Source organism: Astatotilapia calliptera, chromosome 20, assembly GCF_964374335.1.
Source record: "Astatotilapia calliptera chromosome 20, fAstCal68.1, whole genome shotgun sequence".
Lineage (NCBI taxonomy): Eukaryota > Metazoa > Chordata > Actinopteri > Cichliformes > Cichlidae > Astatotilapia > Astatotilapia calliptera.
In genome coordinates this window covers 26830341-26844304 of record NC_137441.1, presented here as the reverse complement: position 1 = coordinate 26844304, position 13964 = coordinate 26830341, and the positions used below count along the sequence as shown (strand labels likewise).

The 13964-nt window shown below is 41.1% G+C and overlaps 2 protein-coding genes across 8 annotated transcripts in view; both read right to left on the bottom strand.

Moving 5' to 3' along the window:
* kcnq2a (potassium voltage-gated channel, KQT-like subfamily, member 2a) overlaps positions 1 to 8320 on the bottom strand; it is a 39102-nt gene extending 30782 nt beyond the window's left edge. For 2 of the 6 annotated variants that reach the window (XM_026153182.2, XM_026153184.2), the window contains exon 1: positions 7848 to 8320. In XM_026153182.2, coding sequence (XP_026008967.1) covers positions 7848 to 8146 — 299 coding nt within the window. In that variant the 5' untranslated portion in view covers positions 8147 to 8320. The remainder of the gene's footprint in view (positions 1 to 7847) is intronic. The other 4 variants (XM_026153185.2, XM_080294742.1, XM_026153186.2 and 1 more) reach the window with 3 other exon arrangements.
* Positions 8321 to 9648: 1328 nt separating this feature from the next.
* The window catches only part of prex1 (phosphatidylinositol-3,4,5-trisphosphate-dependent Rac exchange factor 1), a 78061-nt gene continuing 73745 nt past the window's right edge, over positions 9649 to 13964 (bottom strand). For both annotated transcript variants that reach the window (XM_026153163.2, XM_026153164.2), the window contains 2 exons: positions 11851 to 11918; positions 9649 to 11730 (listed from right to left, as the gene is read on the bottom strand). In XM_026153163.2, the coding sequence (XP_026008948.1) occupies positions 11688 to 11730; positions 11851 to 11918 (111 nt within the window). In that variant the 3' untranslated portion in view covers positions 9649 to 11687. The remainder of the gene's footprint in view (positions 11731 to 11850; positions 11919 to 13964) is intronic.

Here is a 13964-nt window from a genome sequence, read left to right as displayed (position 1 = left end):
TGAGCTTCCCTCCCTCCAAGACATCTACAGGAAGCGCTGCCTGAGGAAAGTGGGGAGGATCATCAAGGACTCCAGTCACCCCAGCCATAAACTGTTCAGACTGCTTCCATCAGGAAGGAGGTTCTGCAGCATCCGGTCCCGTACCAGCAGACTGAGAGACAGCTTTTTCCATCAGGCCATCAGACTGCTGAACACGTCATAGACACCTCAGCTTCACTACTGGAACTTCAACATTATGCACTCCACACTGTATATAAATGCCACTTGTTTTGCACATATTCAACTCTGTATATTTTATATATTTTATAATTATTATTATTATTATTATTTATTTATTTTTTTTTACTATTTAATTTGTAAAAATGTGTATACACACACACACACACACACACACACACACACACACGTAGGAAAATATTTAGTATACACATCCAGAAATGCATACACTATTATATATTGTACATATATTTATTAGTTTCAGGTTGGCCATTCTTGTATTTTGCTCGTTTGTGTTGTTGTGTTTGCACATCTCTGTTGCTTGTGGGGCTCGCACACAAGAATTTCACTCGCATGTGCTGTGCCAGTGTCCCTGCACATGTGATGTGACAATAAAAGTGATTTGATTTGATTTGATTTGAGTATCACATTTTCCAAAATATGTAGGTATGCTGAAACATTAAGAGTTCCTTTCACTGGAATTAAGTGGCCAAACCCAAATCCTGAAAAACAACCCCACACCTTTTCAAACCACTTGTGTTTATGACATCCTGAGCATCACTTTTGAGTTTTTGTTTTTTATTTATGTGTCTTGATATGCTTTAAATGAATGTCCCATCAGATCCTCATTGGAAAAAAATTTAAGGCATTATTTGGTAATGCAAATTAGGTAACTATGGCACATAAACACTGCTATATTCATTATGAGTTCAACAATGATCATTTTTTACTATTTTCTGTTGTAAGTTTTTACACTTTATACTCTGTGAAGTCGTAATTAAAATTCACGTAAAGACACAAAGAACCAGAGACACGATGCCTATTTTACCATAGCTAAACATTTATGGATTTATAATTAAACTTACTAAATTTATATTTTATAAAAACTGCCAGTAGATATAGATGATATATAGTCTACGCCATAAACAAAGGTCAAAGGTCAATGTTTCAACTACAGATGACTCTCTGATACTGAATGCATCACAGCTCATAGACATGCAGTTCTTCTTTTTACATCATTTTATCTCTGGCACCTCAGCCTCCACTAAAAAGCCACAAACAGTGAAAATCACATTCCCTCTTGCATTTGACAAACAGCCACAAAACACACACATCCACTTGTTGCCAGCGAGATCCAGACGACATCAGTGGGAACGTGACTGTTGATCAATCGAGTTGAGGGGGCTGCTGTTGGAAGCAGAGAAGCCTGCATTTCCTCCTGAGCTGAAGATAAAGAAACATTGATTTGTCTCGCTCAGCACAACATTGCCTACCCAGACATACTCATCACGCTAAATTTAGACTGCGACGAACTCGTGGCGAGCAAATAAGGAGGTAAGGATTTTTCACTAAGCAAGTAGTGCATCTGAAGAACAAGTGCCAGCACTGCAGTGAGCGCTCTGTGAACACCGTCAGGGGATGTTTGAGGGTGACGATGGCTTTCTGGGGCACTCAACGTGCAAAAACAAACACAAATGACCCTGCAAGTGTAGCTGTCTGCTGTCATTGTCTTAATTATGAGCCGCAGAGGTAGCCTTTCTGTGCATTTAGCATTCACAGTATCCATAACTCGTTGAAAATTTGGAGAAAAAAAAAAGAGAGAGAAATCTATTGTATGTGCAAAAAGTATTTTGACAAATAATCAGAATGCCAAGCCCTCATTCTAATGTTTCCAAAAAGCTTTAGAGTGGCTTGTCAACTATATCAGCTGATCGATTGATTGATCGATATGCAATGCAACTAGCAAGTTAAAGATAATTACATAACAAAGATCTAAGCAACCTGAATTTTTCAAGTCGATCAAATTGTGCAATTTTCCTGGGGCATTCATGTTAAAGTTGCAGTAGGCAAAACCTAAAAGAAAAAAGACGGGGACAGAGGATAGCAGATTTTTTTTTTCTAAGTAAAGACTCCTTCAGTTCTCCCCTTCTGTTCTCTCAAGAGGCAAACATGGGCCTCTACCTGCTTGAAATAGCTCAGTGCTGAGTTTTCCCTTCATGGTGAGTCTGAACCCACCTCATCAAACACAAAACCCTCTGCTTAGCACATCACACCAGTGCATACCCCTTCTTATAGACTATATATAGAAAACATTTTTCTGACTTAAGCTTCTCATCTGATCTGTTCATTCATGTGTTAGATTTTCCAAAGTCTGATAATATAACCAAGATGAGAAAAAGGAGGGAAACTGAACTGAGCTGAATGAAGTTCCATCTCAGTTCTTCACTATAAGTAACTCTTTTCATATATAAGTACCGTTGTCATCCATTATACTACAGAGATATTAGCTATAGGCACTTAACAGGATTTTAGTTTATAGAAAAACACTTTGCTACAATACTCAGTTGATGTGTCTTTTAAGAAAAGTTGCTTTATGGTGTAATGTGTCATCGTAACAGATCAAGTTCTTGTAGTTTTTGTTGAACGGCAGCCACCGTGGCCAAAGGCGACACCAGCAGAATGATGACATATGCTGAAACGTAACAAGAGAGCAGCTCCCATGCTGACTCAAAACTACGCTCAGTGTCGGAGGAGTATTTATCTGAATTCTCTCAGTGTTAGAAACCATATGTTATCTGGTAATTCAGCAAGAAATAGGACAAAGAAATGGAACATCTCAGCCTGCTTTGCGATATTTAACTGGACTATGTTTTAAATAATAGTGCCAACAACAGATATAAAACTGATAGGGCCGGGGCATACATACTGCTGTTTTGCATGAGCTCTTTTTGCAACAACCTGTAAACCTTTTGTGAATGGGCCAGGCTGAGGAAGTCTGAGGATGTGGTTCCCTGTGAGAAAATGGTGGAATGCTCTCCCCTGATTGGGGAAGAAAGGCTGCCTCCAGTGATAATGGGCAAAGAATATAGGTTATCATTGTCTTGCTTAAATAAGCAACAGATTTTATGGGAAATGGAAATTCTTACCTAAATGCTGCTGTCCAAACAGGGCCATCAGTGCAAGTCTACAGCTCTGTTCAACACAGATGACAGCTTTTGCATGCTGATAACAAACAAGATGTTCTGCCTCCTTTTAAACTGGAGGACACACTAACGTTTTTTCAGTAACGTTTTTTAAAGAAAGCCGGTCACAGACCGCAGCCTCCAGGCTGGGCACACAGCAGGAGGGAGGCAAAGAAGCCCCCCAGCCAGGCTGAGAAGACCCACAGAGCCCCAGCAGCCACGGTCGATCACAGCCCCGGTGCAGAGAGCCCCCTCCGAGGAAACACTGGAGATATGACCCAACAAGGATATATACAGGATAAAAAGATAAAATAAATAAGAATGGGATACAGTATAAATGTAAATAGAGTAAGAAGATAAAAAAATGAATAAGAATAAAATCAATAAATATTAGGTAAAACCTAAATTAATAATATAAATAGAATAACAGGGGGTTATTATATACAGTGGGTTCTCTCCGGGTACTCCGGCTTCCTCCCACTGTCCAAAGACATGCACTTAGTGGGGATAGGTTAATTGGTTAATCCAAATTGCCCATAGGTGTGAATGTGCAAGTGAATGTGAGTGCAAATAGTTGTCTGTCTCTGTGTGTTGGCCCTGCGACAGACTGGCGACCTGTCCAGGGTGTACCCCGCCTCTCGCCCTATGACAGCTGGGATAGGCTCCAGCGCCCCCCGCGACCCTGAAAAGGATAAGCGGACGCGAATGGATGGAGAATAACAGGATAGAATAAATAAGCATAAAATAAATAAACGTTAGGTGAAAGCTAAATTAAAAAGGTGGGTCTTGAGCCTGTTCTTAAAAACATGTACGTTCTCTGCGGCCCTGAGCTCCTCCGGCAGGCTGTTCCACAGATGAGGACCATACCACTGAAAAGCTGCCTCTCCGTGAGTATGTGTCCTGACTTTAGGGACAATCAATAGGCCAGTACCAGAGGACCTCAGGGTCCGCGAGGGTTCATATGGTGAAACCAAATGTGAGAGATAAGAAGGCCCAAGACCATTAAGACATTTAAAAACCAATAAAAGAACTTTAAAATCGATCCTGAAACACACGGGGAGCCAATGCAGCGATTCTAAAACCGGTGTAATGTGGGCCCGCCCTCTGGTCTTCATCAGCACACAAGCTGCAGAGTTTTGTAAAAGTTGTAAAGGTGAAATATTATTTTTGGGGAGACCAGAGAGCAGGGCATTACAGTAATTAATGCGACTGGTAATAAAAGCATGCATCAACATCTCCGTGTTGGCCCGAGAGAGAATAGGGCGGACTCTGGCTATATTTTTTAGATGATAAAATCCAATTTTGGTTACATGTTTAATATGTGGGATAAAACCAAGCTCAGAGTCAAAAATAACACCCAGTTTTTTCACTTGTAGTGAAGGGCATGGTGAAAATGCCTCTAATTTAGACAAGAGTTTCTCTCTCTGAGCCTCAGGACCAAGTTCTCTGCCATCCAGGATCTTATATCTAGAATACAGTTAAAAAGAGCATCCATTGGTCTGGTGTCATCAGGAGACACGGAGATATACAGCTGAGTGTCATCAGCGTAACTGTGGAAGTTCACTCCACGCCTCCTGATGACACCGCCAAGAGGGAGCATACACAAATTAAAAAGTACAGGGCCTAAAACTGACCCTTGAGGCACACCACAAGTCATTTTATGGATCTTAGAGGAGCATGTATCCATACTCACCATAAAAGTTCTGTCTGAGAGATAGGAAGTGAACCAGTTGTGTACAGCACCAGAAAGGCCCACCGTGTGTTTCAGTCTGTTTAAAAGAATAGCGTGGTCTACTGTATCAAAGGCTGCGCTTAGATCCAGTAGCACCAGGACTGAGAGCTTTTGGGAGTCCCAGTTACATCTAAGATCATTTAACCTGCATGTGTGGATATACCAACAATATTTGCCATCGCTTTCCAATAAAAAACCTGCACCCTTGCAAAGCAGTCATGATCAAGTGAGGCTGCACTGAAAAATCTTCTAAATGTGTTTAATTGAGTAAGCCTGTATTTTAAGTGTTGTTTAGAATAGTATATAGGGCACACTCAAACCAACTAGGACTCGGTCTTTTACTTTATCACAGACCCCACATCTGTTAAAAGAGACCACTCAATCACATCTCAGCAGCCTGGCAGCCAGCATCTGTCTACTGCTGTCCTTGCCTTATTGCCAGATCAGCAAAATAATGGAATACCACGCCGTGTCCTTAGGTTGTCTCTCACAATAACCAAAACAGAATTATTTTTTTGTTTTTTGTACTGATTGTCTTTTAGTCATTTTGTTGCCTTTATTCAGTCAGTTTTTGTAGTCTTTTTTTTTTTGTCACATTCTACTCTGGTGCACAACTGAGACATTTAGTCATCTTATAGCTGCAGAGGGTATTCAAGTATCTCACACAGCTGGTTCTATCTGCAAGAGGACACACTATAATCAGGCTCCTGCAGAAGCCAAATGGCTGAAGATAACAGAAAGCTCAGCACTGCATCTGATTGGGAATATGCCTTGGCTTTGTGGAAATTGTTACAGGCTGCAGAGAACTGGCTTTACGTTACTGTCTCAATAGCATTAAGCCTAACGAAAACACCTTTTGTAGCAGAATTTGTGCCAAGAAAGAACTGAGACAAGATGAATTTTGTACAACAGCAGAGATTTAATCCCACAGGGATCCATGACTGTAGATCACTGTGTCTCTTTCCCTTATCTAATGTTTGACCAAAAGTGATGGAGAAAGGCTGGCCTTGGTCTCAGACAGCCAGAAACATAAAGCGAGAAAGAGAGAGAGAGAGGACCTAAAGCAGCAAGCCCAAGAGTATTCTGGCTATATAGTACTCATGTTCCACATATTGATTATTCACGCGCATTACAACTGAGGCCACTGAACACAACACCTGACTAACATTTCCAGAGAAACCCCATCGAAAAGAAAGAAAGCTGCTAGCATACCTTGTAGTACTGCTTCATTCAAGGCAACTGTTACTTCATGCCAAATGCATTTTCCACTGCAGAAGGGATAAGGAACAGACCGAACCGGCGGTGGAAAGAGCTTACTGTCATCACATGATTGTTTTATAAATCAGCAAGGTGGAAAGATAGAGCAGGGAGATTAAATGAAGTGTGATGACTATGAATAATGCATAGAACAGACAAATGGAATAGAAGGCAGACATGTGGTGACTCTGTGTGGCTTCTTTGGCTGGTGCTTATTTGTGTCTGTTGATCGCGGTCACGTGTCCTACTCTACAACTTTCTGGAGGATTCTGATTTTAGACAACACACATGTTTACTGACCCTTTTCTAACGAGGCTGTCTGGCGTAGCTTGGCTACTAAAACACATCATGTCTGCGTGCACTAGATTCAGCCACAGAGCTCGCACTGCTTCCTAAGAGCAGCAATGAAGAGCATCTTTTAAAAAAAAAAGGCATAACAAATGGAGACTCGGCTGCTGTAGTATTCGGTTAATATTTCAGAAGTACCCAGAGGGCTCTGTGTGAGTGCGTGTGGTTTCACATTAGAGCACAGCCTTACTTCTGGGCATCCAGCTGTGTCTGGGGATTCGATATGCTGTGCACAGTGAATTCCTCAATGCTGTGGCTACTTCATCTCCTAACTACTAAGCATGCAGCATCACTGAACTGGAAGGAGTCAGACGAAGCTGGAAGAGGGGTCTTCCAAACACAGGTGACACACCTTTTCATTTGAAGAATGTGTTTGTGAAGGGAACATACTGTAACCATTTCATCTCATTAGTATGTTATACATAACACACTGGAGTGGGTCCACGCAGAAAAGCATTTGACTAATGTCTGCTGTATTAAACAGGAAGTCTGCATCACGACATGGACTTCATGCGATTATGAGGCAGGGAGGCGATGAATAAATGAGAAATGTAAGATCAGAGACTGGGTATCCTGCGAGTCTACTGAATAGATTCTGACTGTTTTTTCAATCTTTCATCTTCCAGGTTGGCAGACAGAAACTGCTGCAGCACCACTTCCGCATGAAAAAATCATGTTATCCTTTGTGATTTCATGCTCACTAGAGATTACAGATCGTGAGGCCTCATATCGATGATGGCATCTCTGGGGGTCTGACATTAACTCTTTATGTTCGACCCAAACCTCACTTAACCTAACAGACAAGGGAAACAACAGCAAAGCACCATGTTCCAGCTGCAAGAACTCAACAGACTGTCTGAGTTCTCCCTCAACGCTCGCACACACATGCGTGTTAGCAGAGTCCACATCACTGTGCGGAGTCAGACTGCAGCGTCTACTAGGAGCTGTCCACGGAGCACGGTGCTGAAAGCTGCCGCAACGTATGGTAACTCCAGTCAATGAAGACCAACCGTTTGTGGACGTGGGCACATGTTAAACACTAACTGCAAGCATCGTGGACATGTTAAAGTCTTCCAAAATGACACTCTGACGTAAGCATGAGTTGCAAAAGCCAACAATAAAGAGTTGGAGAAGGAGTTATGGAGGTGAAGTGACTCCTGTCGTGTGATTAAGGCTCTAGCAGTTCGGCAGCAGGACCGCATTTAACCCTTTATTGCGTCGCACGATCATTATCAGTAATGCAGAACGAGACACCCGATCTGCAAAACTCCACAGCATCTTTCCTAATCCAAGGCACGGCAACTGTGGCAGAAGCCCAAAACTGCACTTACACATAAGCGTGGTAGATGAACGCCCATCCCCGCGGTCTTTCCAGCGCATTGTAGAGAAAATTCTGTAGTTTCCGATAGCTGGCGTTTTTCTTCGACGGTCTGGGTCTTCCTGCGGAGATGCTGGACCTCGGTCTGCAGAGGATGCTGCTCCGCTTGGTGCTTTCCGAGCCCGCAATGAGCAGTGCCCCATCCCTGCTGGATTCCGGAGCTCCCGGGTCCAAACCCACAAACCCGACTTTGTGCTTCTTCTCTCCGGCTTGAGTTGGGTAAACCCCGCCGTTGAGAGATTTCTGCACCATTCTAAAGTCGAGACTCTGAGGAGGAGTTGTCAGTGCCCTTGCCGCGGGGATGCATCACCGGTGCTGAGGGGTGTGTGCTGGTGGTGAATGCAGTTGATGTCGGTCCCTCTAGAAAAACCAATTGCAATAAGCATGCGAGACTGCACCGTGTATGCTTTTACCTTAGCCCCTTCCGGCCATCTGACACACAGCAAGGAGCGAAATGCGAAATTTATTTCGTTGGTGACCAGGGATTTAAAAGCGTTCTTCAATCATCTTATTGCCAGAAATGCTCTTAATCGAATTACAATAATGAATTAAGGCCAAGTTCAAGCGCCAGCTTTCTTCCAGTGCTCTCTTTAAACAATCCTAGGGTTTAAACTAACTTGGGAGGGTGGGGAAGTCCATTACTATATGTCCGAAAGAATCGTGTTAGTTTTAAGAATCCGGCGTAAGATAACCTGCCATCTTCACCACTTAACTCCAACACGGGAGGAACTGCAGGAAAGGGTTTAACTGGATTATGCACTCTCATGTAATATTCATGCGTGAAGCCTTTTCACTCGGGATAATGGACACCGACAACTATGTCAAGCTATGCCTCGAGGTTTGTGTTCCCTCGACAGGAATACACATGCAGCCTGAGACGGTATCAACAACAGCCAAGACAGCAGACAAAGAAATGGAGCATCCCAGCCTGCTTTGCGCACACTCCAGCGTGAAACAATATAGACCAGTTTGCATCCACCTGAACGTGAATGACGCGCACACAGTGATGAGAGTAGCAGAACGGCAACAGTTTCAAAATAATGCAAAGCCTATATACAATTTAAAAAGGTGCACAATATTGAAAACAACAATTTTTAAATGTCAGTAAATGTAATTAATGCGGTGTCATGCAGCTGCAATGTGTGCAGAATGTTGCTCAATATAAGACCTTGCCTGAATGTCAGCAGTTTTTTCTATGACCTGCAGGCTTTCAAACTGTGCGCTAACACCGCTGAGTGGTCCCTGTGCTCTTTAACGGAACTGATGCAAAGAACCTCTCCCTATAGTTAATTCTCAACCACTCTGCTTTTCTGAGATACTCAGTTGTACTCGTTTATGTTACTGGGCTGTTGTAGTTGTGCTTTTTAGCATTAAACGGCCTTGCCAGTCTTTTGTTACCATGTCAGAACTTTTTCCAGCTCAAGCATTTCTTATTTTGTCGCTGTTGTTTTCAGTTAACTATAAGAGTTAAATGATTAGCAGATTACTGGATCTTTTGTTTTAATTCAAATGACACCAGATTATATGCACTATGACATCAAGCACAAATATGAGAATGAGTAAGATGAAAAAAGAAACCATCACAATGGTCACTCCCGGTATTACTTAGTCACAGCCTGCTGTCATGGTGTGAAAGCATAAAGATGTAATCATCTTTTTGACTCATGCAAACTTACACGGAGCACATACATAGGGTCCACTGTAAAGAAGAAAGGGTTAAAGAAACAAACAAACATCAAAATGAAAATAAAATATCCCGAAGGACATCCCAGCCGCCACTGGATCAGCCAACAATACTGCTGCGCTGAAAAGTTTGTCGTACTGAGAACATTTTATTCACTAGCTTGTTAAGATTCCATTTACAATGATAATTTTTAGAAAGTTTCAACAACAACAACAAAAATCCTTTTTACAGTTATTTGCAAGCAACAAAAAATTGCAGGTAAAGTATATACAATTTGAAACATTAGAATAATGTAAGTACATGTGTAATCAGTGACATGTATGTCCTGCTACACCGATATGCTGCAATCATTAGCTAATTTGAACCGGTAGCACAGTTAAGACCAGGTTATGATAACTAACGCTGCACTGGGAGTTTTATCATATTTACAGTGCTCAGGTTAAGAGCAACGTTTGAGAAAGAAAACTAAAACAATGCAAATAGCCATGGGTTTTATATGCCAACTGATGGATGTCAATTTGTGTTGGTAATGCTACTGCCAAGGGATGTGTAGGGACTATTCCAACATGAACCAAATAAAAAAATAAAAAGATCACATGACCTGCTGTAATGTCAAGTGAGGTCCTTGAAATCCATGTCAAACCTTTTTTAACAGTCAGAAACAAGTTGTCAGTGAGGTTACAGTTAAAAAAGAGAATCAGGTTCTCTTTAAATGCACAGTTAAACATACAAAAAGGTTTTATATACTATATTATTTCCATAAAATATCATCCAGTTTAATTTACACGACCTCACTCCCCCTCCCTCTGACACTGCTACAGCTTGTATGTACAAAATAATAATAATAAAATGGTCAGTAAACTAATGTTACTGGGTTTTTTCAGTCATCAAACAGTCCCTTTGTTCACATCACCAGCAAACTGCATACAGTACTTTTTTTCTAACACTGAATGGACCAATTTTTGTGCTTCTTTTAATACCTAAAGTTAACACAATCGTTTCGAGACAACATAAAAGCCAATTGAAAAAAACAAAAAATCAAAAGGTGTCTTAGTTAAGTGAAGGTTATCCTTCAACTAGAAGACTTGAATTAATATATTAATAATTTAACAGTATCCTGATAACTTGGCTGCTTGTTGAGAAACAACCTTGTATAGTTTCTTCCTTTGTCCTGATTCTGATTAGCTAGCTTCAGTACATCCATCCCTTGCACTCCCTGAAGATTAATGTAACACATAAATAAAATGAAATACACCAGAGCAGTTACATCCAAAAGACGGCATGCCATTGGTCCTTTAAATACTGTTCAATACGTAGGCTGGAATGCTTTTAGATTCTTTTAATACCCGATATAGTATAAGTAGGCGATAAAACGCTCCTTCTTGGACACAATAAATAACTATTCTTCATATAGTGCAGTAATACAGTACTCACACTAAACCTACAGTAATTGCACAGTAACCACATGCAGCAATCCCACCCCACCCCCATGCCATCTTCATCTGCCCCTCAATCCCTACTTCCATTTCTCTGTCTAATCTTTAACTTTCTGCATCTTATATGAATTACAGGGCATTCAAGTATTCTACTTCACTCGGGGTCCACACATTGAGCCCTGGGGAACGCCAGCCTGAACAGAGAAACACGCAACTCTCTGGATTTTGCAGTCCAAGGCAAAATGAAATGTCTGCATTTAGGATGACAGTCAGCTACAGGTAGTTTGGTTAATCCAGTTAATAATACAAGCTCAACTGTGAGAATAACCACTGTGGACATTGTCTTTATGGGGCCTCGTCATTTTTCGTATTGTTGTGAATATTTTGAACCGGTTGTTAAGTCGACATGGTTTGGAAAGAGAGCCAACAGAATAATGCTTCTATATGGTTAGCTCCAGTAAAATAATACATAACTAGTCCTGAGACTCAGGTTGCATCAGTCTCACTGTAGGTGCTCTGAAGACTCTAGTGGTATCCACGCCGGAATGATCCCTGTGTAAGCGGGGCAATGGGGAGAGGCAAAGGTTTTCCACTGCCAGTGTCTCTATGCTCCTGTCATCATCAGTTCCTCATTCACCCTCTCTGTGATGACTTTGCTGAAGTGACAGTATCCTTAGAGGTCTCCATCTGAGGGTGGCAAACATAGCTTGAAGAGCCTGTTTTAAAAAAAAAGAAGCAAAACTTCAAATGAGGGGAATCCACCCAGATTACATATAAACAGTGCAATTATCTGAAAGGCATGGCTTAAGGTGCCTAGAAATGGTTTCATTCAGTACCTTGGAGCTGATGGAGGCATCTGGTCCATTACCTTGAGATTTTTAGCAGACAGCTCAACTCTTGCCCCCTTATAAGAGAGAAAATATATAAGCTAAAAGCTCAACATAACAGACAGCTTGACTGCCATTAAAAGATTAAACACAGAAAGCTCTCCGTGTGCTCGTATTTTATGACAGAGGCATGGAAAGAAACAAACGAAATGCAATATGAAAAATTAATAACAGTAAAATATGAAAAACAGAAGTGCTAATTGCTGACAAATAATGAAAAGTTGGGTTTAGAACTGCTCATTACTGTTCTATAATATACTACAACATGCTCTTAAATGTCCAGCAAAGGGAGCTACATAGGATTTCTGATCCAGTGTGTTCACGCATCAACTCAATTAAATTGAACTTTGCTGTCTATTTAAATAAGTCCTAAAAGATTGCATTTCAAACTAACAAAATAATCTATACATATTTCTTGTTTGGTTGTTTGTATAATTAGATTGATGACCATTAAAAGTTCCTTTCACTGGAAAAATATTGAAAACAATTTTTAAATGCCAGTAAATGCAATTAATGCGGTGCCATGCATCTGCAATGTGTGCAGAATGTTGTTCAATATAAGACCTTGCCTGAATGTCAGCAGAGATTTTTCTATGATGTGCATGTTTGTTTCAGCTTTAATAGCGCCTTTACACATGACACGTCCACTTATCATCATGGCGGCAGGCCATTTGTGCACTAACACCGCTGAGTGGTCCCTGTTCTCTTTAGCAAAATTGATGCAAAGAACCTCTCCCTATCGTTAATTCTCAACCACTCTGCTTTTCTTAGATACTCAGTTGTACTCGTTTATGTTACGCTGTTGTAGTTGTGCTTTTTAGCATTAAATGTCTTTGCCAGTCTTTTGTTACCATGTCAGAACTTTTTTCACCTTAAACTAACTAACTGGAACTGGCGCTTAGCCCAACTCCTGAAAAACAACCTCACACCATTATCCCTCCTCCACCAAACTACACTTGGCACAATGCAGTCATGTACGATCCTCCTGGCAACCGCCAAACTTAGGCTTGTCCATCAGATCGCCAGATAGAGAAGCGTGATTCATCACATCTCCACTGCTTTAAAGTCTAGTAGCAGCGTACTTTACATGGATCTGACTGGATCTGATGCTTTGCATTACGCTATGTGATGTAAGGCTTGGATGCAGCTGCTTGGCCATGGAAACCCATAACATGAAGCTCTCTATGCACTATTCTTGTGCTAATCTTAAGGCCACATGAAGCGCCTTGAGGCGACTTTTGTTGTGATTTGGCGCTATATAAATAAAATTGAATTGAATTGAATTGAAAGTTTGGAGGTCTGCAGAAAATTTGCAGAAAGTTGGTGACGTGTTCACAATATTTTCCTCAGCATCCGCTGACCCCGCTCTGTGATGTTACAAGGCCTACAACTTCATAGCTCTACTTTTGTAGAAGTAGTCTGCATGTCTACCTGCATGATTTTATACACCTGTGGCCATGGAAGCGATTGGAACACCCAAATTCAATGATTTGGATGGGTGAGTTAATACTTTTGGCAATATAGTGTATATGGGGATTCCAAATATCACGTTAGTTTGGACCTCTGACCTCTTCCTCAAGCTCAAACAAGGTCAAACTTTGATTCTCAGCATCACATTGTAAGTATGACATCCAAATATCATGCCACATTTGACCTCTGAGCTCACCTTTACATTTCACTACTCTGCCTTTCTTTCAGGTTGGCCCCAAAGTATGTTATATCTTTAGAGAAAGTGTTGTCAAGAGAAAAAATTAGCTGCCTAGTTGGTTAAAAATATACTGTAGTAAAATATTATCTAAGAAGCTCAGGTTATTCATGTCCAGATATTTACAAATCAGTACCTATTATGCCTTACGTACTCCTACATTGTGCTTTTGTAATCCAAACAAACACCTGTCACGCTACTGTCCAACAAACTTCTTAAAGTATAAAGAGAACAATAAAAACAAGATACAAAAAATGCAACACTGTTTCCTTAAAAGTAAATAGTGCCCAGAGAGTGCGCTGCCCTGTCGAAGGATTGTGCTCTCCAAGTGTTTCTTGTTTTATATAATAAAATAGTT